General features: G+C 36.1%; 1 protein-coding gene across 5 annotated transcripts in view; it reads left to right on the top strand.

Moving 5' to 3' along the window:
- GPHN (gephyrin) overlaps positions 1 to 23,174 on the top strand; it is a 642,551-nt gene that overhangs the window by 462,292 nt on the left and 157,085 nt on the right. For all 5 annotated transcript variants that reach the window (XM_004426256.2, XM_004426255.2, XM_087448348.1 and 2 more), the window contains one exon: positions 7,112 to 7,154. In XM_004426256.2, the coding sequence (XP_004426313.1) occupies positions 7,112 to 7,154 (43 nt within the window). The remainder of the gene's footprint in view (positions 1 to 7,111; positions 7,155 to 23,174) is intronic.

Below are 23,174 nucleotides of genomic sequence, written 5' to 3'. Positions count from 1 at the left end.
AAATCATCAAAATATCTATAAAAAACAAATTGTGATATAATAGTACTGCCTATTTTTAAATGCATTAAATAACAAAATCTAGCAACAAGTCATTAGACAACTGTAATTTGAAGTCTTGGTGAACATGAACAATGTTTTGATATCCACAGTAATTTGAAGCAATATGTTCTGCTAATATTACTGTGGTTCGTCACCTAAGCTTATAATGAAAGAAAATAATAAAATTTAATTAGGTTGGTGAATATAAAAATTGTAATTTTTTCCTCCATCCCAGTGAGTGGACCCCTGACTTTTATCCACAGATTCTCTCAAGGGGTCCATCCACTTCAGTTGAAACCCCTGGAAACATCCTCGTTTTGCAGATGAGGAAACTAAGTCCCATAGAGGTGAGATAACTGGAATAAAACCATACAAAAGAGGATTAGGTTAATCCTTGCAGGAGTAACCTCAGATCTTAACTCAGCCTTTTTCTCTGAAGCTTTCATCTAGAAATTGGCAAGTATAGTCTGTTATTTGTGTTTGATTCACGGCATGATCTGGAGCAAATTCTTTATTCTCATTGTGCCTCAGATTCTACCTATATAAAATGTAGGTGACTTAAAATAAACCTAAGGATAATAATAATGACTTAGATTTATATTGCTCTTTTTCATTTACAATAGTTTTCACTTTCACATGCATTATCCTACTTAATTTTCCCCACCTCATGGATGAGGAAATTAAAACCCTAAGATGTCAAATGTCATGTCTAAGGTCAAACAGCTAGGAAAAGGAAAAACCAATATCAGAAACCATACCACTGGATTCCAAAGGGTGTTCCCTTTATCATTTTCATGTCATAAATAAAGCAAAACTCTGAATTCTTCAGTTGAGTGTGTGTTGTGATATCATAAATCTAATTAAACATAAATGAGTTGTCATTAGGCTCAGATGAGCCAAATACTTGTATCCTAATTTATCCAGATAAAGTGATAAATGAATGGAATAACAGAAGATAGCTTTTCTAGACCAATTCTCCATTTTTGCTATAAGAAGTGAAGAGAAAGAAATAGAACTGAAAAGTCTGAGATTGTAGAGTTGTTGGCTTAATGTTGTTTAAATCAAACCTTTCTTTCCTTCTGTTTCTGGGTAGGCTAAAGAGGCAAGTAATCTGAGTAAATGCCAATAAGGTCCTTTTTCTCCATCTTCTTGAGTTTTATTTTTCTCGGTAAAGGGTATTCGATGAGTTTATTCTTTCAGAGACAGATTACTCTTAAATAAGTTTAATAAAGTAGAAAAATTAAAGTCAAAAGGGCCGTGATGCATCAAAAATCTCTATCATCTCTGTCATTCTAGTGACCTGACTATATGAGATATAGAACACCCTGTTCTCTTAGAAAATAAGGAATCTTCTTAACCTGACCTGAAACCTTTGATATAGAATAACCTTTATTGGACTCCAAATGTCACTATTTGATTAACCTTAAGTAGCATTAATAGTAGTGTTTTCCAAATTCTTAAGATCATTCTGTAGGATACCAGATGTTTCATAGCTGTAATCCACATACCTTTCATATTATATCTCTTAATATTAGCAGACCCAAATAAGTAAAAATCATTTTTAAGATAGTATAGGAATGGCTATGATCATACTTATACTATAAAAAATAAATTTTAATCTGAGATTGAATAAAACTATAATTACTACGAAATAAACATTCAGATTTAGCAAATGTTTACTGTGTACAAAGCCATGTATTTGACATAGCAGGAGATATAAAGAGAACTAAAGTCATGGTCCTTTCCCTCCAAGAACCTACAGTATCATTGGGGACCCAGATCAATAATTGGAATATGAGTAATTATGATAACTCTTATAGTAGAAGTTCAGATAAGAGGCTTTAAGAATTTAGGTTAACCTAAAACTAGATTGTGGTAATAGTTGTTCAGCCAAAAGGTCATCAAACTGTATACTTAAAATGAGTGAATTTAGGTAGATTGTATCTCAATAAAGCTGTTAAAAGAGTTTAGGGAAAGAAGAAATTATTTCTGATTGAGGAACTTGGGGAATATTTTTTGCAGTTGGTACAATTTAAGCTGGATCTTAAAGGACAAATAGTATTTAGATCAGAAAATAAGCCACAGGGTATTCCAGAGAGAGGAAATAGCTTGTCTAAGGCCAAAAGCTCAAAAATACAAGAAATATTTTAGAGGAGCTAGATCAGACTTTGTTCCATGCCTTAGGTTTTATGGCTTGCATTTCTACCAGTACATGTGGCCATATGGCTATGAAATGTCCAAAAAGTTTTAGTCAATCTCCATTGAAAAACATAACTGTACATGGATTTTTTTTCTTTCTTTGGGTCAAAAACAAGAATTTGCCTCTGTTTTGAGCTGATGAGGAAGTTAACGGTGGGGAGGGTATGTAATTGCAGAGTTATTTCACAACTGTCAGTGGCTCCACTGATCATAGTAACTACTTGTTTCCACCTTAATAGCTAAAAATTGCTGATACGTGTGTTATCTCCTTTGGGCCCCATAGTAGTCTTTATTTTCCCCATGAGGAAATAGATTAAAGGAGGGCCCAGAGCCTAAAATATTAAAGCATGCTAGAGGGAAGGTCAAGATATTCTGGCCTGCTAAGAAGACGATGAGGGAGAGAAAATAGTAATATAATAAATGATCTTTGAACAATTAAAAATCTGCTAACTAGATTGCATGCCACACATGAATCAAAACTCATCTCATACAAAAAATAAAATAGATAAAGTTTACCACTATCATCAGTAATAGGAAAGCAAAGCTGAGATTTTTCTAATGAGCTGATATGACCCTATTATTGACAGGAAAAGCCCATGTTAAAATAAGTTTTATTGACAGTAAAGTACCTAGGAAACTTAGTGACAATTTCTAAATAGTCTTTTCTGTTGTTTGCTTTTTAAAACGTAAAATGATTAAAATTTAAATTGGGTCTTTCCAAACCATTGCCATAGAATATCTCAGATTACATAAGTAAGCAGATTTACAGAAGCTTAATTTCAAATTTAAAATGTGACTGCTGGCCAGGAAAAGCATGCTAAAAATAGAAAGAGAGGGCTTTCTTAATGTCCATCAAAGAAGATGACTTCTTTTGTTCTTGACTTTGACCCCATCTAACCGACTGCTCAGAATTTTTCAATATGAGCCATATTGTATAGATTTATTCCAAGTATTTACAAGGAAAAAGAATACAAATTAGCCTGGTGAGCAGCAAAATAGAGGCCGTTTTTATGAAACCTGAGTTGTATTAACCTGCTGTGAGATGTAATCTCCATTTTAATATTTATACATCTTTATATTGTTATGAACCTATTGTTAACATGGGTTTTATTTCATTTGTTTCTCTCCTCCCTCACTTCTGTGAAAGGCAGAAGGGAAAGGATGTTTGTTATTCACACATTTGTACCCCACTAACTGCTGTTATACATCTGGCTTCCACTGGAGAGCCCCTGACATCGCAGGGAACGGTGATCAAAATTCCACACACTAGCTTCAAGCTGGGGGCTCGTAGCTACTGCAGCATTGAAGGGGGTCTTTTCCTGGCTTCTTTAAAATAAGCATGGTGATGGGATGGTTTAAGGGAAGAACACCTCTCAAATCACATGATCACTGCTGCGCTTCCGTGTGTCCTGCTTTCTTCATAACAGCTTGGCACTACATTCTTTCCCTATATCTTAGTGGTCTTGTGTGTGTACCAGTGGGCTGGGGGGTTGGGGAGGGGGATTGTCAGTGGGTGGTTATACATTGTGCATGCATCTTTCAATGTTAGAGTGATGTGCCTTCCCTTATGTGTCACAGATTATGGTCACAGATTAAATCTGTGTTCCTGAGAAATTGGGCTGTCTCTCTCTTATTGATGTGAGATCATGTGTTTTGATGTTTACACCCTCAATTGTTCTTCATGTTAATTAAACATAAGTTGAAATGTTTTCCCATAAGAGTTAGCTTTTCATGTTGGGCTGAAAAAGTCTTCATTTCTGTGTAGCAATTCATGTTATTATAACCTATGGCTTTCAATTGTACCTCCCATAATGAAGAGCTGACTTTAAACACTGTGCTATTCTTGTTATGACCTAAGCATAAGGTAAGTCACTTCTCTAACTGTATCTAAAGATTGTGATTGTTTGTTATAATTTTTTCAGCTTCGTTTAAAGCATTTCACTTTTTTTCCTTACCATTTATTACGTGCTCTCCCCCCCCTTTTATTTTCTGTTTCATGGCTTAAGATTTCTTAATGGGCAATGTGATCTTCAGCAAAAATTATATTACACGTGTAAACACATGTTGAAATGAACTAAATGAATTATTTAATGTCTGAAAGCAGTCTTGATTAGTAAATGAATACCTATATTTTCAGTAAGTCTCTTGTGTTTTTAATTTCCTCCTTTGACTTTAATATAATATACTGTTTCTACACATTATTTTAGTTTTGATTCCAGTTGAAAGGGGAATTAATTGTCAACACCATAAAATCAGATGTTAATTGTAGTAAAATAACATAATCCAATAGAATCAAGTAATAGATAATCCTATAACCATACCTTTCTTTTTTAAACCCTGACAAATTTGGTATTAGGCCCAACTCTCTGTTTTATTTTCTTTTTCAGACTTTCCTTTTTTCTCCCCATTGAGTAAAAAGCCAGAGTAAGATAAAGAAAAAAACAACAAACCATAAAACTTGAGATAGAGCTGTGTTACCTTCTTTATAATCCATATGTGTTTGAACAAGAATAATATTTGTTTCTCAACTTTTTCTTTCAAGTAAATCCCATTGTGAGTTAGGTAAACTCTTAATATTGGGACTTTATAAAATTAAGTAGATATTATAAAGATGACCAGTTTCATGGTGCAAGAGAAAAGGGCATCCACTACATGCATAAATATTTTTTTTAATTTTTTTCCATCATTTTTTTAATATATATACTCAAGATCACGAAAGTAAAGAAGTTCATGTAGTCATTGATTTTAAAAGTAATTTCTCTCAAATCTGGATCAAATAGCCAATGTAATATAAATGAGAAAACATTGGTTATACTGCTGTTGGCAATTTGTGAACCCAGATGAATATTCAGATTTAGGGAATTGAATTGTTTTCATCATCCAAATTTCTCTTCCAAAGCTGTTTGAAATATATAGTTCTAAACTGAGGTACCACAAAGCAAGACTTGGGTTTCTTTATTAAATTCATGCTATGAATGAATTTTTTGTTAATTTTTTAAGCCACCTAAGGAAGGGAGAGGGTGTTTTTTAATTGTTGTTTTAGTTTGGTTTGGGTTTTTTGGTTAAGCCAGCTAATTCTTCACCACCATTTCCATTTAGACATTATATAAATCTGTTGAAACATTTGATAAGACAATTTGAACTATTCATCTGAACTATTCTGTTCATTGTAAATCTCTTGTTTCTGTCCATACACTAGCTCCACTCTAGATTGGAAGGGCTTAAAGATGAACTCTGGAGGAATAGAGGCTACGACTTAAGAGTAACTATTACTGATCAAAGGAGCTGCTTTCCATTCGCAAACGTTGCTTTGCGCTATGGGTTTGGGCTCCTTCTGTTTCTACATCTTGTTGAAGACTTTCTTGACTTCTATTTGACTTCTTTGAACTCTGTTTTTGTCTTTCAACATTTTCCCCTTTCTTTTCCTCCTCTCTCCCGGAGTTTTCTCTCATCTTTTAGCTTTCTCTTGTGTTCTTTGAATCGCTTTTTAAAATGTAGTTTCTCTCTTTATTAAGCTTGTCTATTAATTTGTCTGTTAGTGTTTGTTTCTTTTCTCCTTTGAGGCTGTAGTGGTATAGTTACACTTTCTTCATTCCATGGTATGCCAACTTGCTTGTTTATTCTGCAGCAAGTTCATTAGTCATTCTTACCCTCTTGGTATGAATTTTCATTAAGAAATAGCAGAACATTCTGCATTTATGAATTGTCCCTTCTATAAGCCCATACTTTTCTTTTCTATCGTCTAGATTTACTCCCTCAAACCTCTCTCTCTTTTTCTTTTCCTCTCTCTTGTGTCTTCCTCCCTGTATTGTTTTCTTTAAGTAGTCATTAATTTCTTTCCCATTTGGTCCAGAATTGTCCTTCAATAAAACCTCTGAGTAAAAGAATATAAGAATATTATCTTCCAGATTAGCTTCTTCATTCCAGTGTATTTAAAACTAAGTAAACAATCTGGGCCAAAAGAGAATAATTTTAACATCTGAAATTATTTTTCCCTTTTTTTTCTTTTTTTGGTGTGTGTGTGTTTTTCTTGTGTGTATGTTTGTGATTTTTTTTATTGTTCTTTCTTTAAACATTAACAATTGTTTTTTTCAGGGAAGGACAACCATAACCCACCCTAAGTTGCAACATTCCTTTCATAAGTTGTTTCATTACAATAGTAGATTGTGTTAAGCGATAGAAATTAATTTGTGTATATATCCATTTGGGGCAAGCTGCTGCGGAGTGGGAAGAGGAGCTGTGGAGTCTAAATACAGTTGCCTTTGAAATTGACAAGTGTTAATGCCATCCAACATGGCTATTGAATTCAGCAGTTTTGTAACATTTAAAAGAATGTTCCACTTTGACTTAAAATATTTGAATAAATAACAAAGGTCATTAGAATCACACATAAATATTGTGTACGAGGATTTCTCTATTTTCCCCTCATTAACATATGTAACTAAAAATGACTACAATGGAATATTTGATTACAACCTTATTACTTGAATTGCATTATTATTCTAGTCAAAAGATATACACAGTGCCTTAAGATTAAGAGTCTGTATTCACAACCGAAAATGTGGTAACTTGAATTTTTTTCCACATGCTAATTTCAAATACATATCAATAAAAATTGCCTTTGGTTTTACCTCTGTCCCATTTACAATACCGTACCCCCAGTTTTTTTCTACAAGTCAGTTCTTTCTTTAAGGAAAGAATAAATAAAAAATATATGGAACAAGTTTAACATATTTTGACTAACATGTTCTGATATCTGAGATATATAAAGCCTTTGCTTCTAGACCTCAGGAGCTTGCCCATTAAGTATGCATACATATCTGGCTATCTATGTTATAAGCCCTAAATTACTGACTTTATGCTTTCTCTGCAGGTCCAGTCCAGGTGCAGCAGCAAGGAGAACATTCTCAGAGCCAGTGAGTATGTCATCATTTCAGATAGACTACTGAATTAGAGCTTGTAGTTCAACAGGAAGGAGAGCTAAAAATGACATTTTGGTGAACAAATGAAGAAGAGCAACGAGGAAAGTTTACATCAAGAATATGAATATTAGGGGGGCCGGCCCTGTGGCGTAGCAGTTAAGTGTGTGTGCTCTGTTGCTGGCAGCCCGGGGTTCAGATCCCAGGCACGCACCGATGCACCGCTTGTCAGGCCACACTGTGGCGGTGTCCCATATAAAGTGGAGGAAGATGGGCACGGATGTTAGCCCAGAGCCAGTCTTCCTCAGCAAAAAGAGGAGGATTGGCAGATGTTAGCTCAGGGCTGATCTTCCTCACAAAAAAAAAAAGAATGTGAATATTAGGGCTTTCACCTTCTAAAAATCTTAGTATTGATATGTTAATCAACATTTCCATTATTCCAGGTGTTTTTGCAAGCGGAGAGCAGAGCTTGGATAGCAGTCCTAGTTAGGGTGGTAATGAGCTCCTCTGCGGCTCTAAGATGAGAACCCTCTTTAATTACCCCACTGCCAAAAAGTTATTTGAAAAAGGACTAATGGGGTCCACTAAAGGAATCTAACTTAAAAAAAAAAGTGACTCCTAAGAGGGTACATCATTATCATTTTGTGAATATGAATTCCTGAAAGATTTTATGTTCACAGGCAGCATGTTTTAGAACATAGTGCCCTGAACCAAGTATGAAGAAAGCTTAATTTTATTTTTTTGCTTGATCACTAATAACATTAACTTTGAAGTCATTTAACTTTGTGATTATTCATTTTCCTATCTTATAAAAAGGAACTAAAAATAGCTTTGCCTTACCTATATCCTTAAAATGATGTGACATTGAAGGTTGTGCCTTAAAAGCTTTGGGATCCTAAGAGAAAAGTGCTGAATAAGTGCTAATTATTTTAATATTGTTCTCTGTCGCTTGATGATATCTTCCATATCTTCTTCCTGATCTTTATCAAGAGATACACTTGGACCATACTGAAATGGGTCTATTCACTTAGACCACTGGGAGTGTTAGTAAATGGGATGATTTATATTTCCAGTAGAATGTATGTATTATTTAACAATCAAAAAAGTAATTGGAGAACTTCAAATTGGCAAAAATTCATGTTTTATTTTATTTTCTTTAATGTAAATTTTTCCCATGTTGGTGTTGTGAATCTCTTACCTTAGCTTGAAACCCTTGAATTGAGAGGCAAGCACAGTGCAACTGTTGGCCCAAGACCTTTATATTATAGTTATATAAAACTAAATGCAAATAGGCATGTTTAATTTGTATACTTTTGTGAGTTTCTATGACATTTGACAAACGTGAATCTGAGGGAGGCTTTTCAATTATAAGAGATATGAAGTCCTATAATCCCTTATGAAGACCTATGGTTGAGAAACCTAAGAGTCAGGGGAGTGATGATTGAATATTCACTAAAATAAAACAATAGAGATAAATGAACTTTAAAAATGACATTTTACGGGCCGGCGCAGTGGTGTAGCAGTTAAGTGTGCACACTCTGCTGCAGTGGCCGGGGTTCAGATCCCGGTCGCGCACCGATGCACCGCTTGTCAAGCCATGTTGTGGCGGCATCCCATATAAAGTGGAAGAAGATGGGCACGAATGTTAGCCCAGCGCCAGTCTTCCTCAGCAAAAAGAGGAGGATTGGTGACAGATGTTATCTCAGGGCTGGTCTTCCTCACAAAAAAAATAAAATAAAATAAATAAAATTAAAGATGGTAAATTAAAAAAAAATGACATTTTATGGTGATTACTGTATGATTTCCATTTATTATTGATCCTGAAAGTATGATGGGTCATTAACAGTGATTATGGTGATTAGGAACAAAAATAATTTCTTTCTGAGAAGAGATTTCCTCGAACCCTTTTTCACCCCTATCATGGATCTTTGTGTTGTTAGGATTGCCTTCTATTTCATTTATGCCCTTACTGGCTTGTTGGCTATTAATCACTTTGGATGGACTTCATTATGGTCCAGGTTTTCTGATCATGTTTTTTTAGGATGAAATAGTCATGTAGGTAGCCCATATAGCCATTTAGAGCCATGTAGAGAGCCCATCCAACATCCTAGCATGATAGTTCTCTGACTTTATAAGTTTAAGGTCTTTCCTCTCAACACTCCTCTGTAACTCATACTCATACCCATAGCCACACCCAGGACTCTTTCATCACCATAAGCTGTTCTACCTCAGAACTTCTTAATTTCAACATCTCATTGCTTATTTAGTCTACTTTTGTCTCTCTTTTTTTCTTCCTTTGCCATATGCTACTCTATTGCAGTCATATAGACCCTTAGCAGTTCCCCATTCTCTCAATGCTATGTCCTGCCTCTCTTCCTTTGGACCCTTTCTCCTGCTGCGTAAAATAGCCATTCCCCTTGTTTTCCTCGAAAACTCTTACTTATCCTTCAAGACTCTGTTCAAGTGTGATCTCCTCTGTGACACTTCCTCTGAGTTCCCCCCAGGCAAGGTGACTAATCCTTCTTGTATACCCCTACTGTTTCTTCCACTTTAGTCATTTTTTCATTTATTTACTGAATTAACTATCCTGAAAGAAGACATTTCCAGAATGTAGCCAATATAAAGAAAGTTATAATCAACTTCTTTTTTAGCATATATAAAACTGTGTGTTGGGCCGGCCCCATGGCTTAGTGGTTAAGTGTGTGTGCTCCACTGCTGGCGGCCCGGGCTCGGATCCCGGGTGCGCACCGACGCACCGCTTCTCCAGCCATGCTGGGGCCGTGTCCCACATACAGCAACTAGAAGGATGTGCAGCTATGATGTACAACTATCTACTGGGGCTTTGGGGGGAAAAAAATTAATTAATTAATTAATTAATTTTTTAAAAAATGTGTCAAAGCAAAAGATCGATGGATCCTAGAGAAAGAAGAAGAGTTAGAACTTAATAGAACTTGTCTAGAATTATTCAAGGAAGAGTTAACTGTGGTAACTTTGTCCAAGTAAGCGGTGACTTTCCTTTGGTTCCTCAAAAATATTATCAAAACAACCTGTTGATAATAAAGCTGAGCTTATTATTACAATAGTAAGGGAGAATGCCACTTCCACAAAGTCATAGTCTTGTTGTCAGAGTCTCAGAAAGGGAAGGGCAAACTCAGGATGTTTATGAGATTTTGAAGTTTGATTTAAAGCAGATCTTTTAATGTGGGGGCTTGATTAGAATTAAATAAGGATCATGATATAATCATTTAGGAATCATGGACACAGCAAGGCAAGGGGTTCTGAGAGTCTTGGTGTATAAACTTTCTATTGATACTGTCTATTTAAGAAGTTTCTAGAATGAGCAATGAAGTTATTTGCAACTTTTATCTTCCAGGGAAAAGTTTTGATAATGAGAGTGGAATAATAATGTTATGCTAATGAAGACAGTAAGCTGTGTAGTTATAGATGGTTTCAGGTATCAGGGTTCCCCTTATGGAGTCTTCAGCCTGAGCTTCAAGATAGACCATTAACATCTAAGAATGTGATCAACTGATCAATCCAGACCTTCACCCCTATTTAAGGAATCACAATAGTATAGCAACTGTCTAGAGAAGTTGTTTCAACCTTCATAAGTGTCACGTTTTCCGGTATTTGTTGGATGATCATTTTTTGAACCATTTGATGAGATGGTGGCTGTATAGCAGCATTTAGGACTGTGAAGATCACATATCTGAACCCTGCCACACAAATGTGAGAAGGATTATGAACAGAGTTCATAGTCCTTTTCTCAACCAGTAGCCAAGAGTGTCTCAAATTAAGCCAAGAACAACTATATGCCAGCAAACTGGATAACCTAGAGGAAATGGGAAAATTCTTAAAAACGTACAACCTACCAAGACTGAATCAGGAAGAAATAGAAAATCTGAACGGACCAATTACTAGTAAGCAGATGGAATCAGTAATCAAAAATCTCCCAATGAAGAAAAGCCAGGCCCAGATGGCTTCACGGGTGAATTTTACCAAACATTTAAAGAAGAATTAATGCCAGTCCTTCTCAAACTCTTCCAAAAAATTGAAGAAGAGGGAACACTCCCAAACTCACTTTATGAGGACAGCATTACCCTGATACCCAAGCCAGAAAAGGACACTACAAGAAAAGAAAACTACAGGCCAATATCCTTGATGAATATAGATGCAAAAATTCTCAAAAAAATACTAGCAAACTGAATTCACCAGCGCATTAAAGGGATCATTTACCATGATCAAGTGGAATTTATTCCTGGGATGCAAAGATGGTTCCATATATGCAAATAAATAAATGTGATACATCACATTAATAGAATGAAAGAAAAAATAATATGATCATCTCAATAGACAGAAAAAGCATTTGACAAAATTCAACATCAATTCACGAAAAAAACTCGTAACAAATTAGTTATAGAAGGAACAAACCTCAAAATAATAAAGGCCATATATTACAAGCCCACAGCTAGTATCATGCTCAATGGTGAAAGATTGAGAGCTTTTCCCCTAAGTTCAGGAACAAGACTAGGGTGCCCACTGTTGCCAATCCTTTTCAACATATTACTGGAAGTCCTAGCCAGAGCAATCAAGCAAGAAAAAGAAATAAAAGGCATAAGAATTGGAAAGGAAGAAGTAAAATTTTCTCTGTTTGCAGATGATGTGATTTTATATATAGAAAATCCTAAAGACTCCACCAAAAAAAACTCTTAGAACTAATCAACAAATTCAGTAAAGTTGCAGGATACAAAATCAACATACAAAAATCAGTTGCATTTCTCTGCACTAAAAATGAATTATCTGAGAAAAAAAATACAGAAAATTGTCTCATTTACAATAGCATCAAAAACAATAAAATACTTAGGAATAAATTTAACCAAGGAGGTAAAATATGCCTATACTGAAAACTACAAGACCTTGATAAAAGAAATTGAAGAAGACACAAATAAATGGAAAAGTATCCCATGTTCATGGATTAGAAGAATTAATATTGTTAAAATGTCCATACTACCCAAAGCCATCTATAGATTCAGTACAATCCCTATCAAGATTGCAAAGGCATTTTTTACAGAAGTAGAAAACAAAATCCTAAAATTTATATGAATCCACAAAAGACTGTAAATAGCCAAAGCTATCATGAGAAAGAAGAACAAAGCAGGATGCACCACACTTCCTGATTTCAACCTATACTATAAAGCTATAGTAAACATTATGGTACTGGCATAAAAACAGACACATAGACCAAAGGAATAAAACCAAGAGCCCAGAAATAAAGCCATGCATATACAGTCAACTACTGTTTGACAGGGAGCCAAGAATACTCACTGGAGAAAAGACAGTCTCTTTAATAAATGGTGCTGGGAAAATTGGATATTCACATGTAAAAGAATAAAACTAGACACTTATTTTATACCACTCACAAAAATTAACTCTATGGATTAAAGACTTAAACGTAAGACTGCAAACCATAAAATCCCTAGGAGAAAACATAGGAAAAACCTCCTTTACATGGGTCTTGCCAATGATTTTTTGGGTATGACGCCTAAGGGACAAGAACCAAAATCAAAAACAAGTGGGACTACATCAAACTAAAAATCTTCTGCACAGTAAAGGAAACTATCAAGAAAATGAAAATACAATCTATAGACTGGGAAAAAAATCTTTGCAAATCATATGTCTGATAAGGGGTTAATATCCAGAATATATAAAGAATTCATACAACTCCATAGCGGAAAAGCAAATAATCCAATTTAAAAGTGGGCAAAGGACCTAAATAGACATTTTTTCAAAGAAGATATATGAAGGGCCAACAGGTACATGAAAAGGCTCTCAACATCATTAATCATAAGGGAAATGCATATCAAAACCACAATGAAATATCATCTCACACCTGTTAAAATGGCTATCATCAAAAAGACAAAAGGTAACAAATGCTGGTGAGGATGTGGAAAAAAGGAGACCCTTATGCACTGTTGGTGGGATTGTAAATTGGTGTAGCTGCTGTGGAAAACAGTATAGAGGTTCCTCAAAAAATTAAAAATAGAACTACCATATGATCCTGCAATTCTACTTCTGAGAATATATCCTAAGGAAACGAAAACACTGTGTTGAAGAGGTTTCTGCACCTTCATGTTCATAGCAGCATTATTTAGAATAGCCAAGACATAGAAAGAACCTAACTGTCCACTGACGTATGAATGGATAAAGAAGTTGTGATATACAATACAATGGAATATTACCCAGCCATAAAAAAGAAGGAAATCCTGCCGTTTGCAACAACATGGAAGGACCTTGAGGGCATTATGTTAAGTGAAATAAGTCAGACAGAGAAAGGTAAATGCTGTATGATCTCACTTATGTGTAGAATCAAAAAATAAATAAATAAACTCATAGAAAAAGAGATCAGATTTGTGGTTACCAGAGGCAGGGGTGTGGGGTGGGGGAATTGGATGAAGGTAGTCAAAAGGTATAAACTTCCAGGTATAAAATAAATAAGTACTGGAGTTGTAATGTACAACATGATGACTGTAGTTAACACTGCTGTATGGTATATTTGAAAGTTAAGAGAATAGATCCTGAGAGTACTCGTCACAAGGAAAAAAGATTTTTTTTGTGTCTATATGAGATGGTGGATGTTAACTTACTGTAGTAATTATTTCACAATATATGAAAGTACAGTTATTAGGCTGTACACCTTAAACTTAACCAGTGCTGTATGTCAATTATATCTCAATAAAACTGAGGAAAAAATGAAAACAAAATTAAGCCAGGAGAATAGATCTCATCCTCAATCTGAGGAGCCTTCAGAACAGGATGTATGGTTATTAGCCAAATTACCTAATTTTTTTATTTTTTTGTTTGCTTCCTGGATCTTTTTAGTAATATCAGTCATCTCAGAGAAGTCTACAGGCATGTAAAAGCAATATTCTTACCCACAAGCAGCTCAGGTTATTCCTTGAGAGGCTAACATTATACCTAAAGTAGTTGAGTCACTGCCATTGTAATTTCATTAAACTTTCAAGTGAGGAGTTGTTTATTCTTGGTGGCATTATCTAACTCGCCTCCTAGTCTCTGAATCATAGCATGTAGCACCCTCCCTACTTTCTGGGCCTCTTGTAAAGCTTGAAGTAAAGAGGTTTGATAAAAGAAGAAAGAAATCCAGAATTTCCCTTGAGTAATCAGCATTTTGATTCTTAAATCAAGGCCCAATTTTCCTACTTTTTAAAAAATTATCTATCTTTCTTTCTTAGAAAAGAAATTGATGGGCTAAAATGGACTCTGGGTGATGTTGGGGACTCTACTGAAGGCAGGCATCAGTTTACCAAGATAATAAGTTCCTGTCCAGTTTGCAGGTAGTAACCAGCAGGCTTTTGTGCCACAAATCCAATGCCAGTCATTGGGAGACACCCAATGATCTATTGTTTTTTGGGGGTTTTTTTTGTGAGGAAGATTAGCCCTGAGGCAACATCCGATGCCGATGCCAATCTTCCTCTTTTCCTGAGGAAGACCAGCCCTGGGCTAACATCTATGCCCATCTTCCTCTACTCTATATGGGATGCCGCCACAGGCTGGCCTGACAAGCAGTGCGTCAGTGTGCACCCGAGAACCGACCTGCGAACCCCAGGCCGCCAAAGCGGAGCACACAAACTTAACCACCATGCCACCAGGCCAGCCCCCCCAGTGATCTATTTTTGACCAAAATACCCCTATGTGCTTATCACATATGTTATAACATTTGGAGCCACTCGTCAAAACTAATTCGGTGCAACAGAATAAAATTTAAAGTATTGAGATCACTTGTAGCTCCAAAACAAAAGAGAAATAGTGTATCTTACTTTTAAGATGTATAAAACTGAGACAACCTCCAAATAATATATCACCGTTTCCTGGTTCTCTTACAAGTTCTATTTCTGTTCAAGTTTGGTTACAAAATATAATTCCCACCAAAAAGAAATCCCTGAGTATTATTTTGTGGAGACAAGAACCTTCTCTTCTAAGTATGACCTAAGAGGGGGGTTTAAAATTATCATCTCTGGCCTGCTATGTAGTTTGTCATCTGAAAAGTCACCTAATAGCTGAGTCCAGTTACCCAGGAAACCAGTGGATTCGTTACAAGGAAGTAGAACCAAATGAATCTGGGTGGCTACCGAAGAAAAATGTGTGCAAAACCAGTTTGGTTGTATGCCTTAGCTAGTTCACAAGTAAATAATAGCCAAGTATTAGACATATACCAATGAATGATTAAAGATGCAAAGAGCGATATTAGGCATTAGGCAATATAGGGGCCGGCCCCATGGTGTAGCGGTTAAGTGTGCACGCTCCACTGCTGGCTACCGGGGTTCGGATCCCAGGCGTGCACTGATGCACCGCTTGTCAGGCCATGCTGTGGCGGCATCCCGTATAAAGTAGAGGAAGATGGGCATGGATGTCATGCCAGGGCCAGTCTTCCTCAGCAAAAAGAGGAGGATTGGCATGGATGTTAGCTCAGGGCTGATCTTCCTCGCAAAAAATAAAAATTAAAAAAATAAGGCAATATAGATAACATAGTTAAAAGAAGGCTTAAACCAGAGGGAAAAAGGGAAGAAAATAACAACAAAAATAAACAAAAGAGTGCAGATTAAGGTGTAGCAATCAGCCATCTTGTTCTATGGATCTTGGGTAGAAACTCTCTGTATCTCATGTGGTCAAAGGTTTTAAGTAGAAGATGTCTCTTTCAGAGAACTGTCTGCTTCTAGAGGATTCCTAAAAACTCCTCACCTTAAGATCTTCCATAAATTCAGGAATAGATTATGCCTCTTTGAGAGACATGAATCCCAGGATCAAACCTTTGGAGTTATCCTGCTGTGCTAATTGTTAACAGTACTTGATAAGGTCCTTTCCAGTGGGGTTCAGAGCTATCTTTCTCTGATGACTCTTCCAAAAAATCATGTCTTTGGGTTTTAGGTCATGCACAGGTTGTTTAGAAGGGTGTTGAGGAAAGGCTGCTCATACCTTATAAGACTTGGTGTATAGCATGAATAATCCCTTGAAATATTTAGCCATATCTGCTTGCAATAGTGTGGAATTTAGAATCAAAGGTGATATTCCTAGATGTATGGACTGGCCGATTAATAATTCATGTGATAGAGTTGATGAACCCCAGAACGATTTGATCTCATTGGTATTAAAGACAATACCTTAGGCCATGGAAGTGCAAGAGTCTCTAAAAGTTTAGCAATTTGATTTTCAGAACTATTTTTTTCTCTCTACCTTTCCTAAAGATTGGGAGTGAAATTAACAGTGAAGTTTCTTAGTAAGTGGCAGGGCTTTATAAAACTCTTTAGTAATGGGCCCAGTAAAATGGATACCCCCATCACTAGAGAGGGGTCAGAATTCCCTGAGTTGGGAACACAAAATCAAGAAAATTTTGCTACTTTTAGAGTTGTAATTCTGTGTCAAGGAAAGGCTTCAAAGCATCCCAAGTGGAAGCAAACAATAACCAAGACATATTCAAAACCCACTGCAGAGAGTAGTTTTATGAAAGCCAGTTGGAGGTGGGCCCTGAGGTTTGAGCTCTTGTCCATGTCCTACCTTTATAGTTTGACCAGGATTATGTTGGTGACTGATGAAATACAGTAAAGTTTTCCCATCAATATTAATTAGGTACAGTGGCAAATTTTTTCTTCCACTGATAGGTAATTTCATGTAAAATTTTTACAAGATTCCACTTGAGGTCCTTCAGTTCTACTAAATAGCCAACAGTGCAGTTTACATCCAGATTTCTCCCAGTACCTCTTTTCTGACTCTGGAGCTGATCACTGGCATTCTATAATAGAGGCTTTGAACTCTATTTGCTTTTAAGCCAGAGAGTTGGTCCCTTGGGATATTATAAGGGCTATAATCTTAGTGAGGGCTGTCTGTCTGGCATGATGATCAGTCAAGGCATTTCCTTTAGCCTCCATAGGATCTCCTTTTGTCTGAGCTCCTATTTTTGTAAGAGTCACTTTATCAGGAAGCATTAGAGCACTTAAAAGTTATGTAAATTGCTAACCATTCTTAATTGGGATTCCTGCTGAGGTGAAGAACCCCTCCTTGTTTCCAAAGCATTTCAAAATCATGGAATAAGCCAAAAGCATAGCTACTATCTGTGCATATATTAACCCTGTTATATCTCTAGCTAACTGAAACCTCTGGTGTGCTCACAGAGTTCTGCCATCTGGGCAGATTTGCCTCTGGCCAAGGATCATATTCTAGGGATGAAGTTTTATGATAATTAGATAGGAAGTTATTGAAGAGCTAATTTTAACTCACAAAAGGCCTGGTCATGTTTGGTGCCCAGGAAAGAGGTTCAGTTTCTAAGGACTTGGTTAAGTCTTATATTGTCATGGCAATTTTCAGAAAAGTTGAGAACCATTGTTTGCAATAGTAAGTGAGACTCAGGAACCCTTTAATTGTTTTTAGTTGCTGGCATGGGAAAGCTTTTTAAAGTTCATACTCTGTCAGGAGTAAGAGATTTACTTCCTTGAGATAAATGATATTCTAGGTAATGAACTTGACTTAGATAAAACTGTAACTTCTCTTTGGAAACCTTTTTGAGTTAAAACAATAAGTAGATAGATGGAGTCGGTCTTAGAGCTCACTCCTTGTTTAGAACACAACAAAAAGTTATCCACATATTGAATAAGAGTAGAATCACAGGGAAATATAAAGTCCTTCAGCTCCTGGTTGAGGACTTTTGAAAAGTAGGAAAGTATTTCAATAAACTCCTGGAACATAACAGTCCAGGTGTATTATTGATTTTCTCAGGAGAAGGCAAACAAATATTGACTATTTTGACCTAAAGAGTCATTAAAGAAAACAGAACATAACTCTATACTGTCAAATATACAGCCTCAGGAGGCACTACAGACAAAATAGGTTTGGGGATTGGTACTACATGGAAGTGGGAAATGACTATTCTATTATGGACCTGATGTGCTGAACAAATCCGTATCCCTGCTCATTGGGCTTTTTGATTGGAAGAATAGAAGTGTTACAAGAACTAGTACAACATACGTGGAATCATTTCTCTATTTACCTTCACCTGTTAGTTTTAGTGCTTCTTAGCTTCTGGTTCAAGAGAGTATTTTGCACTTTAGGGTAGAGATTTAGATGGCTTGATTTGAATCTTAATGGTTTCAGCTCCAGTAATCCTCCCTATATTCATTGACTTTTTGCCCACAAAATGAGAAAGGTCTGGCATCTCCATAAGATCTTCAATTTGGGGTTGATTTATACACAAAGATGCCAGTAAATCAATATCTAAATTAGCTGTAATCTCATTACATAGCGTCCTTAGGGATTTCAAGGAAGAGACCATCAAGGGAATATTTAATCTAGCAATTCCATTTATACAAAGTATACCCTGCCTATCAAGTTAGCAGGTGTGATATCACAGAGGAGGAAAGAACATTCCTCTGTTAAATGTGCAACGGTGACAGTTATGAATAACATGGAACTATCAGAAGATTATTAGGGATACCCACCAATGAGTAGTTTTTTACTACAAGGGAGAGATTGTGTAACAGTGGTAGAGTTTAAGGTTGATATTGTATGCCTATATCAATAAAAAAATTTTTGCAAGGTTGTCCTTTAATTTTTAGAGAAATTTCACCCTGGGAATTTAAGGGTAAAACAAAAAATTGAGCACTTGATTCCCCCTTGGAACACCTTCACTAACTCACTTCATTTTTCTTCCTTTATTTTCTTAGCTAAGACAAGATTTTTTTTCCATATCCTTTTTATATATACGATCTAAAAGTATCTTTTTCAAGAGATCCCCCCTTTCGAAATTTACTGACCCTGATAGGAACATCTAGTTGTTTTATCTGTAAGGCCATTAATTTTTTCTGAGTTTATTTTATTTTTGTTCTAATACTCAAAATATTCAGCCAGGTGCTGAAGGAATGATAATGGTATTATTTCCCATATTAGTTTTTGCTTGCATACTAAATCCCCTGTTTAGCTAAAGACTGTTTACAAAAAGCTAGAGGAGAATTAGGAGTCAGATCTACTTTAAGATCCACTCCTGAGTGCCATCCAGAGGTGTTAAAGAGCCTATCCCTGAAGTCTCCAATGTTCTCACCCTTTCTTTGCTTGTAAGACTGAATCAGAGCCCAGTCTACTTTCCCAGGAAAGACTTGAGGAATAGCCTCTGAGCTGACCAACTTCTATAGCTTTTCTAAACCCCTCTGGTTTCCTATGCAATTCAGGTTCTTCTAAGTAACTCGCAAGTTCTTCCCATTCTGCCTTTCCCATGGAATTTTTTGCATCTCAAGCTTCCGCTAACATATGAACTAACTGTTATAGATCTGGAAGCCCTGGATTGTATGTTTTTCAAATTATTCTAAATTTCTCTGCAAATTTCACTGTATCCTTTCTAGGCTTTGGAAAGTCATTGATGACTCTCAGCTCAAAGGAAGAACAGGGCTTCAAAACAACCATTAGTGGCTTTTTTCTGTTCTGTAGGAAGTTTAAGAGGGAACTAAGCTTTGGAAGTTTCTGGCCAGCCAAAAGGGAAGGGAAGTGGAGCAGAGGGAGAGATGGGGCAGAGGGACATGGAGAAGTATAGGATGGAGAAAGAGAAATAGTAAGATAAAATCCACTAGGTTCAAGATGTGGTTTTGGAAGATGTAAGAGAGGCATTATTTTAAGTTTTTCACATTTTTATTTTGCTTTGGCCAAAGAATTTCTTGAAGCAATTTTTGAAATTCTTTTGGATATTTCCTCATACCAATCAAAAAATTCAGTCCATTAGATGTTTGGAATTTTGTTCCTGTTTTGTTCTACAGCACCTCTCAAACAATTTTGTTCATATCAAAAGTTCCCCAAAGTGGCCACTATAATTCTACATTATCGTTGGTGAAATTGAGGATAAGTGCACAAATTTGGATTATAGCATAAATACACATAAGAAGTAGGAATCTGTCCTGGAAGGGGCATAGATTTAGGTTTAGACAAAGACAAACTTGAGGACCTATGAATAGTCCATCCAAAGTGTTGCCTGGGCACCTCATGCATCAGGCTCCCCTCCTAATGGCTGGACGAACTACAAACTGACGTATTTGTAGTTTCAGAGCGTGGAAAGGTTTGAAGAGGAGCTCCCCCGTAGTCCTCTCTCACCAACAAGGGAAGTTCTCAGAGGTTGATGAGTGCAGGGCAAAGTTTATCCAAGGGCACCACTTTGAGAGGAAACCTGAACCTCTCAATTCCCAGGGCCAGTTTTCGAAATAGATTTATTGGGGCCTATGCCCATCTTTTTCCGTATGAATTTTCCCCTTATAGAGGTATAGCAAAAAAAATGACAAGGATAGACAGAAACAGATAGTAATGTTGTTAGTAATAAGATACATTTCCACCAAGGATAAAAGCTTTTTCAAACTTGATCCGATTATCAAAGGAGTCCTAAAAAAGATTTTTTACTCCTAAGAGATAAAATAAACTTAACAGTTGGGGAGCTCAAAGAAAAGAAATCAGAGTTCAATCTAATGCAAGACTGTAGTGATTAGAGACACTCCCATTCCCCAAAGCAGGAGCCTTAAGGGGCCTCAGAGGAGCTTGCTTTTATCAAGGGTCTTGGGCTTTGGTGGGAAGGAGGTTAGTTTTGACCGGGTCTCCCTATGGCCTCTAAGATTGTCGAATGCTGGTTCCCCACAAGTAAGAGATTACCATAGTAAAGGAGAGCACTACCTTAACAGAGTCTTGGTAGCATTCAGTGTGGGTTCAGCATTGAGATATTTATGATATTTTGAAGCTAGGTTGAGTCTTTCATTGTGGCAATTTGATTAGAATTGGGTAAAGATTATGATATGATGGTTTAGGATTGGTGGACATAGCAAGACGAAGATTGTGTGTGTGTGTGTGTGTGTGTGTGTGTGGCATGGTTTTATTTTTTAAAATTTTGGCCTTTCTACTCTACAGAATAAGATTTGCATGTAAGCAAAATTATTTAAAACCTGAGCAAAGTTCAAGTTGAGCAAAACAGCCAGTGCTAACTCCAGGAAATCCTGCTGGGATCCCCAAGAATAAAGACAGCTTGTTAAAGTTGTGATTTGAATGTATTGATTTTTTGGTGTATTAGCTCATTTAGCTACAATTTTCAGGTGTCAGTCAGCATGAGTACCCAGGAGATAGGCAAGGCTTGTGTTAACAACAACAATGTAACCAACTAGGTAGAGATAAGGAGCTGTATTTTTCAGAGAAGCAAGTCATTCTAAATCTTAAATGACTAAAGCAGTTCATTTCATTTCATTCATACTCAAATTCCACTGGAGTCAGAGAGGAAGTGTCATCTATTCCAAGAATGAAGTCTTCAGGTAATGTTTCAGGTGCTACCTAAACTTACTGGCATAGAAATACAGGGTCCATAATTTCTCTAATTGATAGGTTTCTCTGGTTTCTGGAGCATCAAATGAATCACCGTGGCTGCCAAAGTCCACACAGAGCCAGTCATCAGTGTCTTTCCTTTTGATCTTTTATTTTAATTGAGGTGAAATTCACATAATATAAAATTAATCATTTTAAAGTGAACAATTTAGTGGTATTTATTAAACTTATGATGTTGTGCAACTACCACCTCTGTCTAGTTCCAAAACATTTTCATCACCCCAAAAGGAAATAACATACCCATTAAGCAGGTACTGTCCATTCCCCACTGCACTCAGCCCTGGCAACCGCCAATCTGCTTTCTGTCTCTAAGGATTTGCCTATTCTAGGTGTTTTATATAAATGAAATCACACAATTCCATTTGAATGTAATACGTGATGATTTTGTCTAACTTCTTTTACTTAATGTTTTCAGGGTTCATCCATGTTGTATAGCATGTATCCATATTTCATTCCTTGTTATGACTGCATAATATTCCATTGTATATTTATACCACATTTTGTTTATACGTTGGTCAGTTGATGGACATTTGGGTGTTTCCACCTTTTGGCTATTGTGAATAGTGCTGCTTTGAACACACCTATACATGTATTTGTTTGAGTACTTGTTTTCAGTTCTTTTGAGTGTATACCTTGGAAGTGGAATTGCTGGGTCATAGGGTAATTCTATGTTTAACTTTCTGAGGAACCGCCAAACTATTTCCCACAATGGCTGAAATACTCTACGTTTTCAACAGCAGTGTACAAGGATTCCAATTTCTCCACATCCTTATCAAAACTTGTTACTTTCCTTTTTTTTTTTTCATTACAGCCATTCTAGTAGGAATGAAGTGGTGTTTCATTGTGGTTTTGATTTGCATTTCCCTAATCAGTAATCATATGGAGCATCTTTTCATGTGTTTGTTAGCCATTTGTATATCTTCTTTGGAGAAATATCTATTCAAATCCTTTGCCCAATTTTTAATTGGGTGGTTTGTCTTTTTGTTGTTGATTGTAGGAGTTATTTATATATTATGGGTACTAGACCTGTATCATATATATCATTTGCAAATATTTTCTCCCATTCTCTAGGTGTCTTTTCATTTTCTTGATCATGTCCTTTGATGCACAAAAGTTTTTAATTTTGACAAAGTTCAATTTATGTAAGTTTTCTTTTGTTGCTTGTTTTTGTTTTAGTTTCTTTTGTTCCTTGTGCTTTTCGTATTCTAAGAATTCATTGCCAAATCTAAGGTCATGAAGCTTTGCTGCTATGTTTTCTTCTAAGAGTCGTATGGTTTTGGCTCCTATATTTAGGTCATTGATCCATTTTGTGTTAATTTTTGTATGTAGTGTTAGGTAGGCATCCAACTTCATTCTTTTGAATGTGGATGTTCAATTGTCCCATTTGTTCAAGACACTATTCTTTCCTCTGTTGAAAGGTCTTGACGCCCTTGTCAAAATCAATTTACTATAGATGCATTGGTTTATTTCTGGACTGTCAATTCTATTCCATTGATCTATATGTCTATCTTTATGCCAGTGTTACACTGTTTTGATTACTGTAGCTTTGTAGTAAGTTTTGAAATCGGAAAGTGAGAGTCTTCCAACCGTGTTCTTCTTTTTCAATATTGTTTT

This window comes from Ceratotherium simum, chromosome 24 (assembly GCF_057802395.1).
Source record: "Ceratotherium simum simum isolate JZ-2026a chromosome 24, ASM5780239v1, whole genome shotgun sequence".
Taxonomy (NCBI): domain Eukaryota; kingdom Metazoa; phylum Chordata; class Mammalia; order Perissodactyla; family Rhinocerotidae; genus Ceratotherium; species Ceratotherium simum.
The sequence above is the reverse complement of the archived record's forward strand: the minus strand, read 5'-3'. Positions and strand labels throughout refer to the sequence as shown.